Below are 23948 nucleotides of genomic sequence, written 5' to 3' on the forward strand. Positions count from 1 at the left end.
CCTCATCTCATTTGACACAAAGTGAAAAGTGAGTTTCAGTATCACATCATTCTTCAAAACGAGGCCCACCATGTGATAATTCTGCATCTGTTTGACGAATGAGAGAATCAGTTTAAAATGTCCTTCAAAACATTTTATTGGCAAACATGTTACAAATTAGAGATATAATATGATTAATGGTCATGACATGAGCTCTGTAAAGAGCGACTGATTGGCTAGGTCAGTACAATGCTGCTGAGGGCGTGGTAGTGACTGACTGCCATTGAAGCCAAGCTGGAGAGGGTTGCCACTCATGAAGTAGAAAGGCACATGTGTAATTCTTCCAGTGGACCAACACTAAAAATAGAAACACTTGATAAAGTTAATCTGTTTTTTCAAGAAAACACTAGATTAATTGAATATGATAATTAGGGTATTGACTGACCACAGTGAGGAGAGCACCATGCTGAAATTTGGGGTGGAACTGCATCAGTCTTGGTTCTGCACCAGGATTTCCTTGAACAAAACCACTAAGGAAAAAGGAGGACAAATTCCAGTGTGTAGCTTAGCAACAGTAAACGGGTTTGAAAAGCAACTGTAGATTGAAACACCTACCATGGCAAAAGTTCAAAAATGGGCCGCGTTCTGGTCTTAAACACTGCAATTATTGCAGGACGGTCTGCTTGTGGATCACCTGACAGACCAACCAAAAGTTAGCAATGGTTGCATTTAGGAGTTTAAAGTGTAATTAAACTCTAAAAGGGTCAAAATACTCTACATACTGTATGTTTGCGGGATTCATGTTACCTTATTCTGGCTAATGTCATCAAAAATGCATGGCATTGTAATATTTAGTATAGAGTATTACCTTAAGCTGGTTCATAATATAATATTAACAAATCAAATGATACTGATGATGGCATAGAAGAAATATAAACAAAGACCTTTGAGAAGCACAGCAAGTCGTTCTCCTCTCGGGTCCCAAGTAAGGGACTGGATCTCTCCACCGACACTGCACAAGTCAAACATATAAAATTAAACACACAAGGAATTTAAAAGTTGATGACCATGCTGTATTTAGATTGTCTTACGTGACGTCTCCCTCTGGCGTGGTAAAGGTGGTCTCTGACAGGTCGGCCACCACTGCTGCTGCTAGTGGACCTTTTGAAGTGCATGCGAGTACACCTGCCAATTAATCACAAAATCACATTAGGTCTTCGACCCTACAAATACAATACAGAAGGATCTACTGCAACAACATTCAGATAACAAAATGTATATTTCTGGATTTGCTCGGTTGGATTGTGAATCAATTTGAGTTGACTTTCTATGTTATAGTATAAATTTACCTTGTTTGTCAGTGAAGGTCAAAGCATAGATGACAGTTTCTCCTTGCACAGTGAAGAGAAGTCGACTTCCATCTGGACTCCAACAGCCAGACTTGCCCAAACAAAAAAGATAGGTAATTTGCAATAAGAAAACAATCAAAATGGGTGAGTCTTTAAAATGCTCACCTGACAACGGCCTTTTACACACGGCCAACGCTCACACGTCCACATCCTGGTCTCCCAGACCCTGAAGAAATATATAATATAGTGGTAAATAGACTTCACTTGTATAGCACTTTTCTACTTTCAAGGTACTCAAAGCACTTTGACACTATTACCACATTTACCTACTGATGACGAGGCATCAGGAGCAAGGGGGTTCAGTATCCTGCTCAAGGATTTTTCGTCATGGTCACAGGAGGACTGAGGATTGAACCTGCAACCTTCAGGTTGGGAGACAACCACTCTGCCACCTGAGCCATGCTGCCATAATTACCATAAATATAATGACTTCTAGATTTCCCTGTATCTTGTGTGCCATGACAATAAAGCTTTTTCTTTGTGTACTACGTTGAAGTGTGCTAGTCGGGCAGTAGGACTCCGTATTAAAATGTAATTATGAGTCTCAAACCTGAAGAGAGCAGATGGTGTCGAGGCAAGAATATGGCTACCATCAGTGGACCAGGAAAGAAAGCTGACCCCACCACCTCCGACACGCTGGAGGGGCACACAGCTTTCGGCCGCAACATCCCACACCTGAAAGAGGCCTGACAATGAAGTAGGGCTGCACACTGCTCACAGTAACATTTTTCAAAGCAAAAAATATAACAAGAACACCATCGGCTAGGGTAGCTTATGTTACCATTAGTCATTAGTGGTTTAACAGAACACATTTGTTTGACAATTGTCAATATTTTACACGATTACCAAGTTTATGTAATAAAATGATTGGAGTTTTACGGTTGTCACTCACTTGGTCTAGTCAACACATACAAAATCAGTCCAAGAGAAGCAACGTACATTTTGCAGTCATATTGTTGTTATGATAGAATATACATGCAATGACAGCTAACACTAGTTATCCGAATTGGTATTATTAGCTAACAACACCAAAAGCTAATGCGCGTGCATGAGTTAGGTACGTACGTAATTACATCATTACGTATGAGAGGCTGTAACAGGGTCTCTGCAGGTTTCAACCAGTCAAATTTAAGACTTTTCTAAGAACATAATGAATATAAGTTAAGACCATTTCACATCCTTATGGACAAAAAAAGTACAATGACATAAAGGAAAATCAGAGGGCCAGAATTAATTGTATATGTAGTATACAAGTATATGAATTCAGTCACTGCTCTTTCACATTGGAAAATGGTTCAACTAACTAAATACACTAGAAGCCTCTCTATTGTAAACTAATTAAAAAAAAAATTAGCAAACATTGTAACAGCCATTTTTCAGATTTCCCATAAAAATGTTTTCTTGCAAAAAGTGCAGTGTGCTTCATATCAAGAGTTTTCATGAAACAAAAACGAGAACGACAGCAATGTTAGAGGAAAGCACAACAATATATTGTTTGTGAAAGGGACTATTAGCATCTCTGCCAAAGCTAAATGGTTAACTTTTGGAGTGTTTTTGCAGCTTTCAGAATTGAGCAAACAGATACAAACATCTACAGCACTACTACTGTATTTGCACAAAGTTATGAAAAACAAAGTGCAGACAGAGCGATTGTCTAAAAAGAAAGGAGGCGATTACAGCATGCAAGCCTCAAACAGAAATTGGGTGTGAATAATGTGGATAACATTCAAATTTGTTAAGCTAATTTTGTATCTGGTATGTATGAATACATTTGTACCTGTTTTTGTGACTCTTTTGAAAACATGTAATAAACAAAGACTATTTTTTTTAGTTAAGCATTGCAAGATGACATTTGCAAATCTCCCTTGCTTTCATCACCCAACCATACACTTTATAGCATTTAATGTCACTTGCTGTATAAACTTGGAGAAAAGATTAGGCATGAGAAGCTGACCTGAAATTATAGGAATACATTGTAGAAATAATATGAGAGAATAATATATTTTTTGTAGTTTTAACAAAGACTTTTGTCTTTTACATTATCATTCCATTCACTTTCACCGCAAAGTTACAAACGCTTTCCTCCTCGATGGTCCAAAACACTTTAAACGTTTCCATTCACCGGCTTCAAGCATGCCTTAAATGGACCGTTCTGCAGCCACAAATCATTGAACTTGCACCTACCCATCTTATGCAAGTAATTCACCTTTTCTGTGGGCTTTCATTACGTTCTCTCACTGCTATGCTAAGCTGTAACAAGACCCCGTTGCGCGCGCACAGCACACTAGGTAGTGTGCAATTAATTCTGACCGGGCAGCACACCTAGCCCACTTTAGTTCTCTTTTGTAGTTACGTTATAGCTTCTTGAAAAATTCAAACTTTTAAATGCAAGACTGAAGTTTATGCACATTTTGTATAAAAGTAGTGTAAATAGATTTTTAAGACCTTTCAAAATGGTATTTAAAACCTTTTATTAGATTTTAGGTGAATTTTAGGGCCTTAAATTCAAATGGTTAGATTTAAGACTTTTTAAGATCCCGCGGATAACCTGTGTAAGAGGGCGGGATATATCGTGAAAAATACATTGGAAAGTTGGCGCCCTCTAGGCATCTGTGTAAATGTTGCAAACAGCCCCTTTAAATAGTCTAAAAAAAGGATAGACAAATATAGACAAATATGTGTTTTTGTTTATTTTTTGTATCAATGTGTCAGCTTTTTCTCATTACATGGTGCCTTCAGCTCTATTTTTCCATTTTTTATGGTGCCATAAAAATAGCCATGTTTTAATAGGTGGCCCAATTGGACATCCCGCTTGACCTAATCATACATATTTGATCGTTTGTTGTGTGAAACACGTATAACAAACGACAAAATACAAAAATATAGTTATTTAGTGTAACGACTGAACTCATGTGGGAGAGCCTGTTGACTACAATTACATTTCCGCCTTTCCTGGATTCATACGCAGGCGCACAATAATTGTTAACATGAAAATCACCCACACATTGTGTCAAAAAACATTGTTTACTTTTTGTGATCAATAGAAAACACAAAGCCGTTTGGCCACTGAAGATAAAGTCTAATAAACAAGCTGTGTTCTTCTCCAACAACACTGTGGTTCAGTACAACAGTTTGGCCAACAAAAACAAAAACAAATAGGAGTGATACCGCTCATATTTAACACACAAGCTTCGTGCCTCAATGATAACTCAGCGTGCTGTCACTTTACAGCCTGCATTCATTTTAATGAGATGACAAAACATTTGAGCTATAGTGTTTATGTTATTGGAACACTGACAAAGTTAGCAATTAAATAAAGGATAAGTGACCATTCCAGTTAAACGGCAAGACGTTATACAAAAGTTGTGGCAACGATCCCAACACACGTTTTCCTCAAGTCCTTGACACTCAGTCAGAGCAGGTAAGTGAAGGAGCAGTCCAGTGACAAAACGCTGTATTGCGCTTTACACTTTTCAAATATTTTTCTCCTCCGCAATATACTTTTTAGGTGGGATAAATGCGTTTGTCTCAAAAATGCTCCACACCTGTCGCTGTGTAATAATAGCAGTGCAGTCTTAAACGCACGCCGAGAAATTAAGTGAAACAAAGTAACTGGCTGCGGAAACCCCGGAAAAGTTTGTGAATGTTAATGTTAATAATAATGTTAATGGTGATGGAGTTTTGTGCCCATACAATGGCCTCTGGCGTGGACGCACGCTTCACAGAGCTGTTTTCTGTCGCTGCGGTTGTGAAAGTGCTTGATTTGATATGCAGCGGCGCCTGTTTTTTAAATGTTAATAATACCGACCATCAATCTCATTTAATCTTGGCATCTAAATTTGTGATCGTGAATGAATCAGTTTCACTAGAAGATAGAAGACTAAGATAGAGCTTCCTACCATCATTGCTGTGTCCATAGGCGAGGCCGACACAAGGAGATGGCCACTTGGCGACCAAGCGATGGAAGTGACTGGAGAGTGCCCGGGATGAGACAAAACTTGTGCACATCCAGACGAAGGCCTATTCAAGAAGCAAAAGTTACATGTATTGTAATGAAACACATAAATGATGCAACATTTAATTGAGATGTTTACATGCCTGGTGGATAGTGAGCAGGGATCCACATGCCAGACTAGTAAACAGTTCTGGCAAGCTACAGCGAGGTCAGACGCACAAAGTGGCTTCCACTGCACCGCTGCAACGCTCCTCTGTAACCGGTGCTTCAGAGTGGGAGTCGTAGCACTGAGAGAATCAATTCAAAGGCAGAAGCACTGAAATTGGTTCGGCCAAAATGTGATTTTCTCTCAATGTTTCCAAACATTACTAACATGCTTCCCTGCTTCTCACAATCTTAAGTTTTTAAATTTGCAAAAAAAGAGATATCACCTTTTGGGATTGTAGATCTTAATTGAATCGTCCAGCAAGGCAACAGCAAATTTGTCTGTATGCGGGTGCCAGGCAAAGGCTCGCACCACACAGTCCGGCCTGACAAAATATTAGCACAAGTTTATTTCAAACATGCACACAGTTTAAAACATGACACATCACCATTTCCAGTTTCTTTATTCAACATGTTCGGAAAGGAGTAAGTCGAAGCAGAGCTTATTAACCCCTTTTCCATTTCATAGCAATCACTAACACATTTGATTCACTTCCTGTTCTCAATTTTTACACAATTTCCTCCATAAATAATAAAGTCCCTTCCTTCCAAAAATAAGTTAAATAAGTTGTAATACACATAGTGAGATGAATAAAAAGCTAATTTTCAGTAAGGTTCAAAATGTTTAGCATCATGTTTCTTCTTTGTACTTTGTAATCTTAAACGGTATCATATTAGTACTTTGTTTGACTTCTTTGCTTACTCCATTCCATAACTGAATTGCACATACTGATATACTAAACGTTTCAAGTGTTGTACATGCATACAAATGTTTTAAATTTAATTTTTCTCTAAGGTTATATTTCTACTATTTTGTTGTGAATTCCTGGGTAGCAGGTTAAAGTTTGCTTTGTGCATAATTTTAGCTGTTTGTAAATTCACAAAATCGTTGAATTTCAATGATTGATATCCAACATCATGTATTATTCTAACTGACCTCTTTTGTAACACGGTTAGTGAATGAAGTGTACTTTTGAAGTTATTTCCTCATATTTCTACACAATAACTCAGATATGGGAACACTAGCGAGCAGTAGACAATACGGAGTGATTTTTTTGTCCAATACATATTTTGCATTAATCATTATTCATTTATTTCTTGCCACCATATGTTGTACATTCTTTTTTGTCATCTATTATTGCACCAAAAGTTTATTTAACTCTACCAATGTCCACCCTGTCTATTTGTATTTGTGTTTGACTTTCTCTTCAACTGTTATTGAATAGCAATATTTTAGTTTAACTGACGTTCAAGGAGTCGTAATTTGTCAAAATGTCTCTTCAATTCAGTAATTTCTTCAATAATTTGTATTAGCTTCTGTGTGTTCTCTCCTGACTAAAACACAGTTGTGTCGTCTGCAAACAGTACTAGCTTTATGTCCTTTGTAACTTTAAAAATGTTGTCTATTTAGAGATTGAACAACTTTAGTCCCAGAAAAAGCTGTCGAATACCTAAGCAAAGTAAAATAATATGGGAAGACAAAACCAGGGATCTGCACATTTGGATTTAGTTAAATGTCTATGTGGTCTCAGCTCCATGATGGCCCAGCAGACTAAAACATTCAAAAATAAAATAGTAATTTACTGAACAGCTACTCACCAGTTTAGTGCTTGAGAAAACTCTGCAATCATGTTCTCACTGCTCAACTACAGGCCACAGGACAAAAAAAACACATTTAAATATTATCATCCTTTTGTCTAGAGTAATTTAATTATCAGGCACAGTTTACCGTGAGATGAGGAAACAAGGAGCCATGAAAAGAATAGATCCTCTCCAATAGGGCCAGTATGCAGCCAGAACTCATTGACAACCATGTCGGCACTGTGGGAGATAACATTTAGGTTTCCATAAAATGTGCATCAGTGTAGATATTAATTTCTTAGAATGGCTTAAGGAAGGCACCTACCCTCTTCATGGGAGTTTTTGATTTCATTCAGTAATCCTGTGAAACCACTATCCCGCCTAAATAGGAAAAAGTACAATAAATACGGTACCTCCTTGACAGTGTGACTGTTGATCAAACCTGTGGTGTATGATTACCACAATTGTCCACAACTTTAACATATTATAAGCCAAAAACAGTGAGACCATCACACGCGGCATACTTTGAAATATTCAGTGGTCAAAATGTCAAACATTAAAGGGCACCTACTGTATGATGAGTCTAATCTACATTCAAACACACGTCTTTGTGGTCTAGCTAATATCTATTGCATAAGCTTCGGTGTAAATTTTGCATACATTTTATCCCAGAGTCACATTTAAACATCTGCATTTATTTCACTGCATGTCAACAATATTGTGCCCATACCACAATTAGATGAAAATAATACTTTATCCTACATTTTCTTGTGTTTCCTCAAATTAGTTGTCTTATTCGTCAGACTTAAGCGTGATAATCAAATTTCTCAGTGGCCATAAAACAGTCCCATGTAAAATGCTGTGAACAAAAGAAAAACATGGAAGCATTCATGTTATACACATCACAGCAGGCGAGAAAGCATGAAACGAGAAGGTAGAACACTGGAGGATCCAGGCTTTAGCACAATAGAGCAGAGCAAAGCAGTCTTGCAGAGAACATGAACTCCAAAACTGCATGCAAGCTCATGCCCAAACGCTTTGGCATTGTTTAACATGAGTTTCCAACATTAAAACAACTATTAAAAGTCAGAAAAGAGGAAAATCATGAAAGGTACCTTTTAAACAGTGTGGGCGGGCACTGGGAAGCTGTTTATTTTAATTGGGTTGTGTTTTGTACATCAGAGCAGGTAAAAATAAGACGATTACTAATCAAAACAAAAGCACATTGACTAAGACAATACTGTAACACAATTAACTGACACTTTGGTTAAATAAAAACGAGATGAAAATGTTGACAAAACGATATCCAGTCATATGAATTTATACTTATAGGTGGGTGGGACAAGTTCAGAATATATCCGTTCTCCTGGCAACCTGCAAACCCAGACTCGTCCATAAGATTGCCACATGGAAAAGCGTGATTCATCACTTCAGTGAAGACGTCTTCACTGCTCTAGAGTCCAGTGGCAAAGTGCTTTACACCACTGCATCCGACGCTTTGCATTGGACTTGGTGATGTATGGCTTAGATGCAGCTGCTTGGACATGGAAACCCATTCCATGAAGCTCTCTGCGTACTGTACGTGGGCTAATTGGAAGGTCACATGAAGTTTGGCGCTCTGTAGCAACTGACTGTGCAGAAAGTCTTTACACTATGCGCTTCAGCATCCGCTGACCCCTCTCTGTCAGTATACGTGGCCTACCACTTCGTGGCTGAGTTGCTGTTGTTACCAAACTCTTCCATGTTCTTAAAATAAAGCCGACAGTTGACTTTGGAATATTTAGGAGCGAGGAAATTCCACGACTGGATTTGTTGCACAGGTGGTATCCTATGACAGTTCTACGCTCGAAATCACTGAGCTCCTGAGAGCGGCCCATTCTTTCACAAATGTTTGTAGGAACAGTCTCCATGCCTAAGTGCTTGATTGTATACACCTGTGGCTGGGCCAAGTGATTAGGACACCTGATTCTCATCATTTGGATGGGTGGCCAAATACTTTTGGCAATATATTGTATGTATTTGCTGCTTCCGGTTCTCCTGAGTTCATAAAAAAATTAAGGCGCACAGAGTAACTCTGTTTCACAAGACACATACACACCTGTTTTGCCAGAGACATAGCATAAAAAAACAGATAAAGGGCCAAAAAGACATTTATAGGCATTGACCTGGGGAGCAAAAAACGACTATTTCATTCCTGACCATAAGATCATGTTACTTTTATGTTAAACAAATGCTTTGCAGGTAGTAGGGTTGTATGGTATACTGGTACTAATAAAGTACCACGATACTAATTAATTGAAATCGGTACTATACTGCCTTTGAAAAGTACCGGTACCATTCTTTCATCTGAATGCCGCGGCGGTGACTAGAGAGCCGAGGCGCATGATGTTGAGTGTGCCAAAACGCACACACAAAGAGCATATAAGAAAAAACATCTTAGAGAAAAAATGGCAAAAAACAGCAATTCTACTGGTTAATAAAGACGGTGGTGAAGCGCAATATGGAGGTATTCGGGCTTCAAAACTAACAATAAAGGTGACGCTTTAAACAGGGAGGCGCCAGGCTGCAAATGCTGTTTTACACCTTTCCTGCTTGTCGGTTCCCAGACCGTGGTCGAGGAGCACAGGGGAGACGTTCCCTCCAAGGCCGATTGACACACACACACATATGCTACTCTCACAACAGCTGCTTTAAAACACGCCCCGCCAAACGTGGCGATTAGTATTACCACCTTTGCTTCAAACTTAGGTAAAGATTTAAATAATAAGCATTCAGATCTGCACAAGGAGTTATAACGAGTGACAGGTAATGTAATTGTTACACCTGTTCGGCTCCCATGCAGACTGTAGTCGAGGAGCACAGGGCAGACGTTCCCTTCAGGGTCAGTGTTTTCGTCGGGGGTAACACCCTTCACTTTACCCGGCAATGGGTCTGCTAAGCTCCGCTTTCCGGTCAGAATTTGAGGGCGCCGATTTGAGACAATCTGGTTGCTTTATTATTAGTTTTGCAGAACACAACCGCACCGGTTAATCACTCCCCTGCGCAGTGCACACGCTCTCTCTCTCTCTTTACTCGCCCACTCACTCACTGACGTCACTCAGCCAACACTTTGTCAATCTTGCAAACACACATACACTACTCTCATAAGTCAAACAGCGCCCCTGCTGTGCACATGTAGATACGTAGACGCGCATACAGCTGCTTGGTTTGGTGCCAAATAATTAGCGCAGTTAAATTCACCCAATTAACGTCAACTAATGAAATGACAAAATTTTCTAACAAATTCCTAAAATTTGTGTATTATCTTTAACTAATGTGTGTTTTACCTGCTACTTGGCTTATCTTACTACATGTATCCATAGTTTTATTTTTAGTACTTAAATAATTAATAATTGTAGATTTCTTAAAGCACAGACCAGGAGTGGCAACCATAAATCATGAATCATTTAATATAATGTCAGTAAAACTTTCTGTTCTACTCTAACCTAATCTTTGATTATGGCCGACTATATGTAATATGGAAAATTGTTCTTTGAGTGCAACAAAAGAAGCCTCATGTGTTTAATGCCCTTTAAATTCTATTTTAACCTTGTAAAATTGTTCTATGACTGTGGGTGTTAAATGTATTGTAAGATTTTCTGTTAAAATAAAGCCAATATAGACATTTTTCGTAGTTCCATTTATTTGGAAAAGTTTCGAAAACTATATGTATACATTTTGGTACTGGTACCAAATTATTGGTTTTGGGACAACCCTAGCAGGTAGTCTAAATAAATATATTTTCAAATAGGCTTTAAAGAGGTCTTACCTTTTATACATTATATTGTAGTCTACTAAATTGACTGTAATTTTAGATGACAAAAATTTGACTAAAACTACAAAACATTTTCGTCAACAAAATATGCCTAAAAATTAAATAAAAAACTGCTGTCAAAATGAACCCTTCATCGGAGTGGCAAACGCTCTATTATTCCTATCTCGGTTTGTCGGTCATACAATTCAACCAATCCAACCAACAAACAAAGGTAACGTGCTGGTCAATTACAAGTGTTTAGGAAGGGTCACTGAGTAATTCTCATTAGAGGGTACGCTGTTAGTATTTGATGTTCATGGTTGCAATTGCTCATGTTATCCAGTTAGCTGTGGTATTCGGTATGGATAAAACATACGCGGACAAGAAGTGACAACTAGAAATGAGCGAGCAGGAAGCAGCGCCATTCACTTCTACTGGAAACGTAAGCACGAAAGTAAACAGTAACACTGGAGTACACTTTCATGCTAGGAAAGGTAGTTACAGCCGCTATGGAACACACACACACACGCACACGCACACGCACACCTACTTGGGTTACTGGCACTGCTTCTACTATTTATCCCAGTATGAATATTTTCTTCAGTGTTCAGGTTGACATCAGTGCTTCTGTTTGCAGTAGAGAAGCTGCATGGTGCTAACTACATGCCACAATCCGTGTTGCTGCTCTTTTTGAATACATGCTTAAGTTGAATAAATGGACACAGCACTACACTATGTTTGTTTTTTAGATTTTGGGATAAACTGGCCCTTTTTACTAGGACGAAATGTATTTCTCCGTCCGCACTCTAGGAGTGGTCAAGAGCCATTGTTCAGCCTGCAGCAAATGATTTGTAGGTTGAAAAAGTTAACCCCCTTCAAAAATGTAATGCCCCCGCTTAAAGCACCAGTAGAAATAAAAAAGAGGTTGCCTCTATATTGAAGCTATTATCATATATATATGACTTATAACACCAAAAGACTTACAAAGTTTGCGAATGAATATATATGATCAAAATAGCATTAATCCCATGGAGATTCCTGAGCCATTGTGAGAGATAATGAGCAAGCCAATCACGTAATCTGTGATGTAAAGATGGGAACCACAGATCCCTTCCCCATTAACAATGCAAATCATGCAGACTTTGTGAGAGCCAACGGTTACTTTATGTAAAATTATGACAGAGAACCTTATATTTCTATTCCCGAATATAAAAAGGTTGAGCTGTAAGTGGTAGAAACTGTGTGCTAAACAGATCCAACTTTGGTGAAACAATATAGCATCATGTAGCAGTATTGCTAAGTGCTAAACAAGAAATACAAACATAATAAAACGATCGCTTACTGTACAATGTATGCTTTAACTGCGATGACGACTGATGGGATGTTCATATCTACATGTTTAGATAAAAGAAAAAGTTGCTGCCTGTAGGCGATGTCTTTGGTTGTTGTGTCTTTGGCTCCATCTTCAGGTATAAATTGAATGTCACAGATGAACAACTTCTAGATTTATGGCTTAATCTTCCTATTATCCAGACGAGAGGCATGATTTATAATCTAGAATAATTTTGACGAGCCGAGATGCCATGCCGCAGCAGGACATTGGCCAGTTTACAATACAGCAGGACAAGCTCGTTGTTATCTTTGTTGTTATCTTTGTTATCAATGCGCCGCAAAAAATTGTTTGTCTGCGCTAGCACTTATAATAACAAAATCGCTAATATTTGGTTAATATTTAGGTCACAATGTGTGAATAAGAGTACTGTTGCAGGTTTTAAGTGGTTATTTAGTGTTTTGTTTGGGGGAATAGAGAGCCGCCATTGAATCCATTGTTAGCGGACTTTTAATTGATTTATTTAAGACCTGGAATGCATTAAAAAAAAGAAAAACGTGTTCATGTTTTACATAGGGATTGTGAATGATAGACAGCACATATCTTTCTATTTTTTTCATATTTCCAGTATGACTGATCTGATGATATGGGCAGGATGCGGAAGCTTTCCCATCGTGACGTCATCGAACCCCGAATCTAGGCTTCATCAGTTCATGCTAATAGACTTAGATTGGTCAGATCTAGTCTAGCGGCTGGTGCCAATACCGGATGAGAGGCAAAACATATTTTAACATAAATCAAACAGTCCAGTTGTAATCAATTGAATGCCCTGAGATTACAATGACCTGGATAAATGAGAACATTAATAGATACAATTGGATATGGTTGAATGGATAGTTAAAGTTAAAGTACCAATGATTGTCACACACACACTAGGTGTGGTGAAATTTGTCCTCTGCATTTGACCCATCCACTTGTTCACCCCCTGGGAGGTGAGGGGAGCAGTGGGCAGCAGCAGTACAGCGCCCGGGAATCATTTTTGGTGATTTAACCCCCAATTCCAACCCTTGATGCTGAGTGCCAAGCAGGGAGGTAATGGGTCCCATTTTTATAGCCTTTGGTATGACTCGGCCGGGATTTGAACTCACAAACTACCGATCTCAGGGCGGACACTCTAACCACTAGGCCACTGAGTAGGTTGAAGCATGTAAAGTTAACTTGTTTTTCCATTCTACTGGTACTTAAAATGTTTTTTTCTGCAGCTAGGTCTGCCTTTAACAACATTGAAAACATATTTAAAAGTTTTAGGGTTGGCCATACACACACAAGTGTTTAAGGCCATGTCCACACGAACACAGATACTTAATAAACGCATACTTATCTCTGCGTTTAGGCCTCTTGTCCACACGCAGACGCATACTTTTGCCTTTATAAACCCAGACTTTTACAAACGCTGGCCAAAGTGTAGAGTTCCAAAACTCTCCGCTCAGCTTATGCGTGTACACGGCACAAACGGAGACTTGTGATGACGTCACGTTTGTGCGCTGTCATTTCCAAGCTCAACAACACTGCCTTGCTGGCTTTATACACACTAAAGGAGGAATTATTGTATGTTTGAACGTAAACATGCTGCTATTTTCACTCAACATTAATAAAAAAGACACATCAAAATGGGCTTTGCGACACTCCCTTCAGCGCTAATGACTGTTTTGGATATGATTGCTGTCAAACCTCCACCTGATGGGACAACTTTAACAAGCAAGACTTTTTGCTCTGTGTCATAAGAAAGGTGCAACATTAGCTCATAGTTTTAGTCCTTGTTTAACAACAAATCATGAAGTTAACTTACATGTTTTGCTTCCATTCTTGTAGATGGAGCCGGGCGCGACCGTGCTCGCGCGTAAAAAGTGAGCAAGCAACTAAAAAAAACAACATAATGTAGCGTCCTCCTTGTAGTGTGTAGCGATGTTAAAGACAATATACACTTTATTACACGTGTCATATCACTATATCAATGATTAAATGCTTTATAATTCCATTAAACATGCAAAATGGTTTCCTTGGCTCGTTAGTGTGTGCTGATTTTAGAAATAATGTACACTTCACTGCACATGTAATATATCATCATGTTGCTGAACACATTATAATTCTATGAGTGTTGGGTTTCAGCAGCACAGGCGTGCATTCACTCTTTAATAATGTTCCCAGGTCTCTGTGTATGTGCAGGCTGGTTTTAAAGATAATGTACATGTCATTGTACATCTAAAGTCGATCAAAATAAACATAATAGGAGGTGTAATGCCAACAAGTCAGATATTGCTGCTTTTTGCAGGCTTCCGATTGGACAAAATGTGCAAGACATCAAGTGTATGTGTTTGTGTGTAGAGATAGACAGTTTTGAAAGCACACTTGGGTAGATGGAGATTGTTTTAACCCCAAATATGCGTTTTTGAAACTCTCCGTGTTCGTGTGGACATGGCCTAAGTGTGTCCGATTAGCATACCAAACTGCTGCACTCCTCATCCACAGTGTTTCTGAGTGGTCCAAGAAGGCCGCCTTGCTGCTGCTCTCAGTGCGACAGTGCAGCTTCATGGACTCTCGGGGGAAATACAAACTCAAAGGACTTGACTCCTGTTGACAACATGAGATAGATTACTTATTAGCTGTTGACATTTTAATAATTACTGAAAGGTAAACCCTATACAATTATATATACACAACTACTTTATATATGCCTCAAAGTGGTTATTTTTTTTTAATGGAAATCAACATTCACATGATTTAATTCAAGTAGAACACATAAGGAAATAATCTGGAGTAAAAATAAAATGTGTTTCCACACTGTTTTGAAGTAACAAGGCTTATTTAGACCTATTGGAGTCTGGTTTCTATCACATGACCTCATCTTGTCAAGTGGGCTTTGTGATACAATGATTTCTAGAAATCAATGCAGCGATAAAGCAGGGCAACTGTATCTGTATGTCATGGATTCAAGCCCTTCATCACGTTGGATTATCCAAAAATGCAGCTACTTGGTTCACAGACTATTGGGGCGGTATAGCTCAGTTGGTAGAGTGGCTGTGCCAGCAATTTAAGGGTTACAGGTTCAATCCCCGCTTCCGCCATCCTAGTCACTTCCGTTGTGTCCTTGGGCAAGACACTTTACCCACCTGCTCCCAGTGCCACCCACACTGGTTTAAATGTAACTTAGATATTGGGTTTCACTATGTAAAGCGCTTTGAGTCAGTAGAGAAAAGCGCTATATAAATATAATTCACTTCACTTCACTATCTTTCCAGCAGAACACAACGTGTACAGGTGGCTGGGATGACCTCTTCATTACTGGACATTACCAAAGGAGTTCTGCAACGCTCAGTGCTGGGGCAAATTTTATTTTCTATCTACATAAATAATCTTTGCAATAATTTGTCAAATGCAACGTACCATTTTTATGCAGACGACACCATTATTTATTGCTGTTGAACCTCGATCACTAAGGCTTTTGAGTTTTTACAAGTTGCTTTTGATGTCATCCAGGCTCGCTTATTTGATCTTAAATTGGTTTTAAATACAGATAAAAGCAAGCTAAGGGTTTTCTCTCATTCAAGGGTGCTACTGGAAAATATTCCAAATATTGTAACATCAAATGGAAATCCTATAGAGAAGGTCTTAAATTACAAGCACTTGGGTTTTACTCTTGATCAAGAGCTTTCATTTAAAGCCCATATTAACAACTTGGTCTCTAAGCTTAGGGTAAAGCGTGGTTTCTTTTTTTAGAAATAAAAACTGCTTCTCTCTTAAAGTTAGAAAGAAATTGATCACAGCGACTATCTTGCCCATAATTGATTATGGAGACGTGCTTTATTCCAGCGCATCATTTAAATGCCTCCAGTCCTTGGACACTGTTTTTCACTCAGCACTAAGATTTGTTACTGGCAGTCGTAGTCTCACCCACCACTGTCAACTGTATGGGAAATCAGACTTATTTTCATTGAGTGCACGCAGATACACACATTGGCTGACTATCATTTATAAGACTCTTTTAGGTTTAATGCCTCCATACTTGTGTACTTTGCTACAAAGAAAAAACAGCTCTTATGCATTAGGCCAGGGGTCGGCAACCCGCGGCTCCGGAGTCGCATGCGGCTCTTTGACCACTCTGATGCGGCTCAGCTGCATACTTGCCGACCCCCCCGATTTTCCCAGGAGACTTATGGATCTCAGCGCCTCTCCTAGATAACTCCCAGGGCAAATATAATCCTATTTTCACTCTAATTACTAAATTAAGGGCGTACCCTAATTGCACTGCAGTAATTGTCCTCTACAGTATTTACAAACAGCGTGCCAGCCCGGCCACATGTTGTATGTAGCCTTTACTTGCACACGTAGGAGACAGCAAAGCATACTTAGTCATCAGCCACACAGCTTACACTGACGGTAGCCATATAAAACAACTTTAACACTGTTACGTTACAAATATGCGCCACACTGTGAACCCACACCAAAAAAGAATGAAAAACACATTTCTGGAGAACATCCCACCGTAACACAATATAAACAATACACAACCAATACCCAGAATCCCATGCAGCACTAACTCTTCCGGTCTAGATTATACACCCCCGCTACCACCAAACCCCCCCACACATCTCTCCCCCCTCCGTGCGTCGGTTGAGCGGAAGAGTTAGTGCTGCATGGGATTCTGGGTATTTGTTGTGTTGTGTTTATGTTGTGTTACAGTGCAGATGTTCTCCAGAAATGTGTTTGTCATTCTTTTTCGGTGTGGGTTCAAAGTGTGGCGCATATTTGTAACATAACAGTGTTAAAGTTGTTTTATACGGCTACCGTCAGTGTAAGCTGTGCGGCTGCTGAGCTAGTACGCCTTGCTGTCGCTTACGTGAGCAAGCTGAAGCTGCATTCTACATGTGTCTACATGTGGTCGAGCAGGTACACTGTTTGGACAGGCTGTAGAGGGCGCCAAAAGCAGTGCAATCACGCCCTGATATTCGGGTGTCTCCCGGAAATAATGAGAGGGTTGGTAAGTATGACGCTATCAAGCGCCATTCTTTCAAAACTTGCGGGCCGCACTAACATCAAATTTCCATATTAAAGTGCGTGCCGGTGTGTCTGAGACCCCTGGTTAACATAGCACAAAGCAATTTAAGCTTTGTATACAGTGTTTTTCATTTTAAATTTAAAAACTTTTTTTGTGGCTCCCATTATTTTCTTTAATTTGTGAAACTTGCCAAAATGGCTCTTCGAGTCCTAAAGGTTGCCGACCCCTGCATTAGGCTCTAACAAGGTGGCATTTGGCAAAAGAGCTTTTGGCATTGCTGCCCCTCTGGCATGGAATGCATTGCAGACAAAACCGAAACTCTCTGAACTAATTCAATTTGGAGCTTTCCGTTCTATCCTGAGGGACATACAGCGAGAGACGTTTGCACAGTGCCTGTGTTTTTAAAAGGTGTAAATGTTCATTGTTCTACAGTTCTCTTTTATGCATTTTAAAATGTATGTCTTAACGTATTACTTTTCTGAAACTGCTCTGTGACATGTGCTGTTGACCTCTTGGCCAGGTCACCCTTGTGAAAGAGATCTCGAACTCAATGGGTTTCTTATCTGGTTAAATAAAGGTTGTATCAGAGGGAGAGTCAAACCTGTTTTAGTCGCTGCTCCGGATTGCTCCCTGACAGCAGCTCGTTGTTGGACTCACACAACGTCGTGTGTCCAGATGGAAGCGGAGGAGTGAACAAAGACAGAGAGCACATCTTTGGACAACAAACCCTTCACTGAGTAGTAGTTTTACAACTGTCAAACTGCTAATGCTACTGCTATGCTAGCAGGGGTATTCGGCTAACTCTGGCTCGCTACAATTATGCCAGCATGGTTTTGCAAACAACGATATGCTGTTTTTGTTTTATACAACATTGAAATTAGTTGCACTACGTCAAATGTCCCTCTCTAAATGTTTTATTAACATAAATAAAGTAGCTTATTGACACTTATAATTCCCTACTTGAATGAATCCCGCCGTGGAAGCTAAGGGTCCTCAATAGGTACAAATCATTGCGCATGCGCAATGTTTGCAACTGTGCACACTTTGATGTAAGTGTGGCCCTCTTCAGGACTGAGGGTGGTATTGCATTAGAGCATAAGAACTCACCCAAAGAAAGAAAGAAGTTATTAGTTTGACAATTATTAATAGATAATTTGTTAGGAATATATATATATATATATATATATATATATATATATATATATATATATATATATATATATATATATATATATATATATATATATATCTCCTGACGATTGAGGAAACCCTCATGAAACAGGCCTGTAGAAATGAAATAGTCTTGTGATTTTTTCCCACACATACATATATATATATATATATATATATATATATATATATATATATATATATATATATATATATATATATATATATATATATATATATATATATATATATATATATATATATATATGCCTGTAAATACGATATGTACGTATATGCATATATATATATCTGTTTATACGGTATGTATACATACATATTATATATACATACAGACATATATATATATATATATATATATATATATATATATATATATATATATATATATACATATATATATATATATATATATATATATATATATATATATATATATATATATATATATATATATATATATATATATATATATATAAATTATGTAGATATACAGTTGCAAACTAAAACAAATGTGAATATCAGGAAAATGTATTTTGTTAATTCCAGAAATTACTTTTACAAGGTGTAACTAAAATATATCATAGGCTCATAACATGCAACTCAAGATTTTTCAAGCCTTCTTTTGATATAATTTTGATTATTATGGCCAATAGGTTATTAAAAACCTTTAATTGGAAATTTCAGAAAATGTGAGGTTTTTAAAAGCTTTGAATCACTTATTAGATGTCAGAAATTGAATTGCTGACATTAGAAAACTTTTGCACGATATATATATATATATATATATATATATATATATATATATATATATATATATATATATATATATATATATATATATATATATATGAGAAGGACAAACGGTAGAAAGTGGATGGATGTGTGTATATATATATATATATATATATATATATATATATATATATATATATATATATATATATATATATATATATATATACATATAAATATATATATATATATATATATATATATATATATATATATATATATATATATATATATATGTATATACATATATATATATATATATATATATATATATATATATATATATATATATATATATATATATATATATATATATATATATATATATATATATATATTTATATATATATTTATATATATATACCTGCCATGGTAAACTAGTCAACCTTTCATATTTCAATGAACTTTACAGTATGTAGGATAACATAGTATTACATGGTGTAATGCTAGGTTTAAAATAGAATCAAACATATTGAGAATATCCCGTTTAATTATAAATATTGAAAACATAAAATCTACTTGTAATGTTAATAATAATTTCACTATATTTAGCTTTATTGTACAAACCCCGTTTCCATATGAGTTGGGAAATTGTGGTAGATGTAAATATAAACGGAATACAATGATTTGCAAATCATTTTCAACCCATATTCAGTTGAATATGCTACAAAGACAACATATTTGATGTTCAAACTGATAAATAAATAAAATAATCACTAACTTTAGAATTTGATGCCAGCAACACGTGACAAAGAAGTTGGGAAAGGTGGCAATAAATACTGATAAAGTTGAGGAATGCTCATCAAACACTTATTTGGAACATCCCACAGGTGAACAGGCAAATTGGGAACAGGTGGGTGCCATGATTGGGTATAAAAGTAGATTCCATGAAATACTCAGTCATTCACAAACAAGGATGGCGCGAGGGTCACCACTTTGTCAACAAATGCGTGAGCAAATTGTTGAACAGTTTAAAAAAAAACTTTCTCAACCAGCTATTGCAAGGAATTTAGGGATTTCACCATCTACAGTCCGTAATATCATCAAAGGGTTCAGAGAATCTGGAGAAATCACTGCACGTAAGCAGCTAAGCCCGTGACCTTCGATCCCTCAGTCTGTACTGCATCAACAAGCGACATCAGTGTGTAAAGGATATCACCACATGGGCTCAGGAACACTTCAGAAACGCACTGTCAGTAACTACAGTTGGTCGCTACATCTGTAAGTGCAAGTTAAAACTCTCCTATGCAAGGCGAAATCGTTTATCAACAACACCCAGAAACGCCGTCGCCTTCGCTGGGCCTGAGCTCATCTAAGATGGACTGATACAAAGTGGAAAAGTGTTTTGTAGTCAGACGAGTCCACATTTAAAATTGTTTTTGGAAACTGTGGACGTCGTGTCCTCCGGACCAAAGAGGAAAAGAACCATCCGGATTGTTATAGGCCCAAAGTTGAAAAGCCAGCATCTGTGATGGTATGTGGGTGTATTAGTGCCCAAGACATGGGTAACTTACACATCTGTGAAGGCACCATTAATGCTGAAAGGTACATACAGGTTTTGGAGCAACATATGTTGCCATCCAAGCAACGTTACCATGGACGCCCCTGCTTATTTCAGCAAGACAATGCCAAGCCACGTGTTACATCAACGTGGCTTCATAGTTAAAGAGTGCAGGTACTAGACTGGCCTGCCTGTAGTCCAGACCTGTCTCCCATTGAAAATGTGTGGCGCATTATGAAGCCTAAAATACCACAACGGAGACCCCCGGACTGTTGAACAACTTATGCTGTACATCAAGCAAGAATGGGAAAGAATTCCACCTGAGAAGCTTAAAAAATGTGTCTCCTCAGTTCCCAAACGTTTACTGAGTGTTGTTAAAAGGAAAGGCCATGTAACACAGTGGTGAACATGCCCTTTCCCAACTACTTTGGCACGTGTTGCAGCCATGAAATTCTAAGTTAATTATTATTTGCAAAAAAAAAAAAAAAGTTTATGAGTTTGAACATCAAATATCTTATCTTTGTAGTGCATTCAATTGATTATGGGTTGAAAAGGATTTGCAAATCATTGTATTCCATTTATATTTACATATAACACAATTTCCCAACTCATATGGAAACTGGGTTTGTACTTGAAAGTTAATTGCTGGGCTGCACTTGCCGAAGGTAAACATTTAAAATGGCTACTGTTTTTTCTACATTTAGCAGTGCTGATGTGAGCATATTTCAAAGGTTTAGTTGCGAAAATACAAGCCAGACATCATCAAAAAATATCGCAATGTGATGAAATGAATACATACTTGCTTAAGAAGAAATACTTTTCTCAAAATGTTAAAGATTCAACATCACCAAGTGGACTTTCAAACTTTCTAGTCGACCACACTCTCTTCGACACTCACAAGGAGAATTACATTAGTATGGAGGTACATTATTTCTTTGCATCTGGATGGGTCACACAATTTGCACATAAAATATATAATATATATCCTAATATTGGCGGTTGATGTCCTGTTGCAAATCGAATATTTTGCTAACATCTATGTTTGGTGTCTGCAGTAGCTCTAATTGTGTGAAATTAATGCTTTGCACCAATGTTTAGTTAGCTAAAGTACTTCCCTGGTTTTTTTTTTAGCAATGTTTAGTTCTAAAAGTAGATCCAGGCTTATATGGAATATGCACAAGATTTATTAACATAGAACAGAGGTGTCCAAGTTTGTTCCACTGAGGGCCAAATACAGAAAAAAAATAGTGCAGATTGCAGGGGCCATACATGTTGCTAAAATCGATCCAATATTGGTCAATAAAAGCTAAGCTATCTTAAAAATAAACCTCCACATCTTGGCTAAGTGTTATATGTGCGTATGCTTTTCAGCATTCAGTAAATAATAAATAGTCGTATTTTAAATTCCTACAGACATTGAGGTCACTGCACACTCCATTGTGTTGTTGCCTCAACTTCACTAAGAAAACAGTTTTACCACAGCAGCTACATTTTCCGCATTTTGTCCTTTATGATGGACTCTCTTAGGAACTATGTAACCTTTCCCAAAGTCCCTATTGGAAGCATTTCTACAGGCGAGAACAGTGACCTGCATTTTCACTCATGCTTTCAACTGACTTCTTAGTATAATAATGTTTGTTTGCCCATGTGCTTGAGTCCGAGCACATGGCGGTCAGTCCAGCAATTGCTTACAAATGTTAGTATTTGTCTGATGCAATTGTGTTTTTTTGTGCATTTGCATACAACTGAATTGCCTGTGTGTCAGTCCCAATCCGGCCTCCCTGCATGCATGCCAGGATGAAAGGTGCCATGCTTAAAAACACATCACAAGTTTGGGTCCCAGAAGACATGAGATATGACACGCACATACACTATATTGCCAAAAGTATTTGGCCACCCATCCAAATGATGAGAATCAGGTGGTCTAATCACTTGGCCCGGCCACAGGTGTATAAAATCAAGCAGTTAGGCATGGAGACTGTTTCTACAAACATTTGTGAAAGAATGGGCCGCTCTCAGGAGCTCAGTGATTTCCATCGTGGAACTGTCATAGGATGCCACCTGTGCAACAAATCCAGTCATGAAATTTCCTCGCTCCTAAATATTCCAAAGTCAACTGTCGGCTTTATTTTAAGAAAATGGAAGAGTTTGGGAACAACAGCAACTCAGCCACCAAGTGGTAGGCCACGTAAACTGACAGAGAGGGGTCAGCGGATGCTGAAGCGCATAGTGCAAAGACTTTCTGCACAGTCAGTTGTTACAGAGCTCCAAACTTCATGTGACCTTCCAATTAGCCCACGTACAGTACGCAGAGAGCTTCATGGAATGGGTTTCCATGTCCGAGCAGCTGCAATTAAGCCATACATCACCAAGTCCAATGCAAAGTGTCGGATGCAGTGGTGTAAAGCACGTCGCCACTGGACTCTAGAGCAGTGGAGAGGCCTTCTCTGGACTGATGAATCACGCTTTTCCATCTGGCAATCTGATGGATGAGTCTGAGTCTGGAGGTTTCCAGGAGAACGGTACATTTCGGACTACATTGTGCCGAGTGTGAAATTTGGTGTAAGAGGTGTGGGGTTGCTTTTCAAGAGTTGAGCTTTGCCCCTTAGTTCCAGTGAAAGGAACTTTGAATGTTCCAGGATACCAAAACATTTTGGACAATTGCATGCTCCCAACCTTGTGGGAACAGTTTGGAGTGGGCCCCTTCCTCTTCCAACATGACTGTGCACCAGTGCACAAAGAAAGGTCCGTAAAGACATGGATGACAGAGTCTGGTGTGGATTAACTTGACTGGCCTGCACAGAGTCCTGACCTGAACCTGATAGAAAACCTTTGGGATGAATTAGAGCGGAAACTGAGAGCCAGGCCTTCTCGATTGATTGATTGATTGATTGAGACTTTTATTAGTAGGTTGCACAGTGAAGTACATATTCCGTACAATTGACCACTAAATGGTAACACCCGAATACGTTTTTCAACTTGTTTAAGTCGGGGTCCAACATCATCATCATCATCGACCAACATCAGTGTGTGACCTCACCAATGCGCTTTTGGAAGAATGGTCAAAAATTCTTATAAACACACTCCGCAACCTTGTGGACAGCCTTCCCAGAAGAGGTGAAGCTGTAATAGCTGCAAAAGGTGGACCGACATCATA

The 23948-nt window shown here is 38.2% G+C and overlaps 1 protein-coding gene across 1 annotated transcript; it reads right to left on the reverse strand.

Annotated features, from left to right (window-relative positions):
• Window positions 1-111: 111 nt before the first annotated feature.
• On the reverse strand, window positions 112-18345 carry aaas (achalasia, adrenocortical insufficiency, alacrimia). The gene is made up of 16 exons (XM_062053952.1): window positions 17909-18345; window positions 14755-14882; window positions 7454-7509; window positions 7277-7368; window positions 7147-7193; window positions 5775-5873; window positions 5487-5630; window positions 5288-5408; window positions 1939-2063; window positions 1494-1554; window positions 1329-1419; window positions 1071-1164; window positions 924-991; window positions 595-673; window positions 425-509; window positions 112-336 (listed from the first exon to the last, which is right to left on the reverse strand). Exons 1-16 carry the CDS (start codon window positions 18017-18019, stop codon window positions 181-183), a joined length of 1557 nt encoding a protein of 518 aa, XP_061909936.1. The 5' UTR covers window positions 18020-18345; the 3' UTR covers window positions 112-180.
• Window positions 18346-23948: the final 5603 nt, after the last annotated feature.

This window comes from Entelurus aequoreus, linkage group LG07, assembly GCF_033978785.1.
Source record: "Entelurus aequoreus isolate RoL-2023_Sb linkage group LG07, RoL_Eaeq_v1.1, whole genome shotgun sequence".
NCBI lineage: Eukaryota > Metazoa > Chordata > Actinopteri > Syngnathiformes > Syngnathidae > Entelurus > Entelurus aequoreus.

Excerpts from the sequence above, each read along its gene's own strand:
- aaas (XM_062053952.1), bottom strand. The coding sequence starts at position 18,019 with ATGTGCTCTCTGTCTTTGTTCACTCCTCCGCTTCCATCTGGACACACG. Across the intron at positions 5,874-7,146 it reads TTTTCTCAAGCACTAAACTG|GCCGGACTGTGTGGTGCGAG; the intron begins GTGAGTAGCTGT and ends ATATTTTGTCAG. Across the intron at positions 510-594 it reads ATTTTTGAACTTTTGCCATG|TGGTTTTGTTCAAGGAAATC; the intron begins GTAGGTGTTTCA and ends CTTTTTCCTTAG.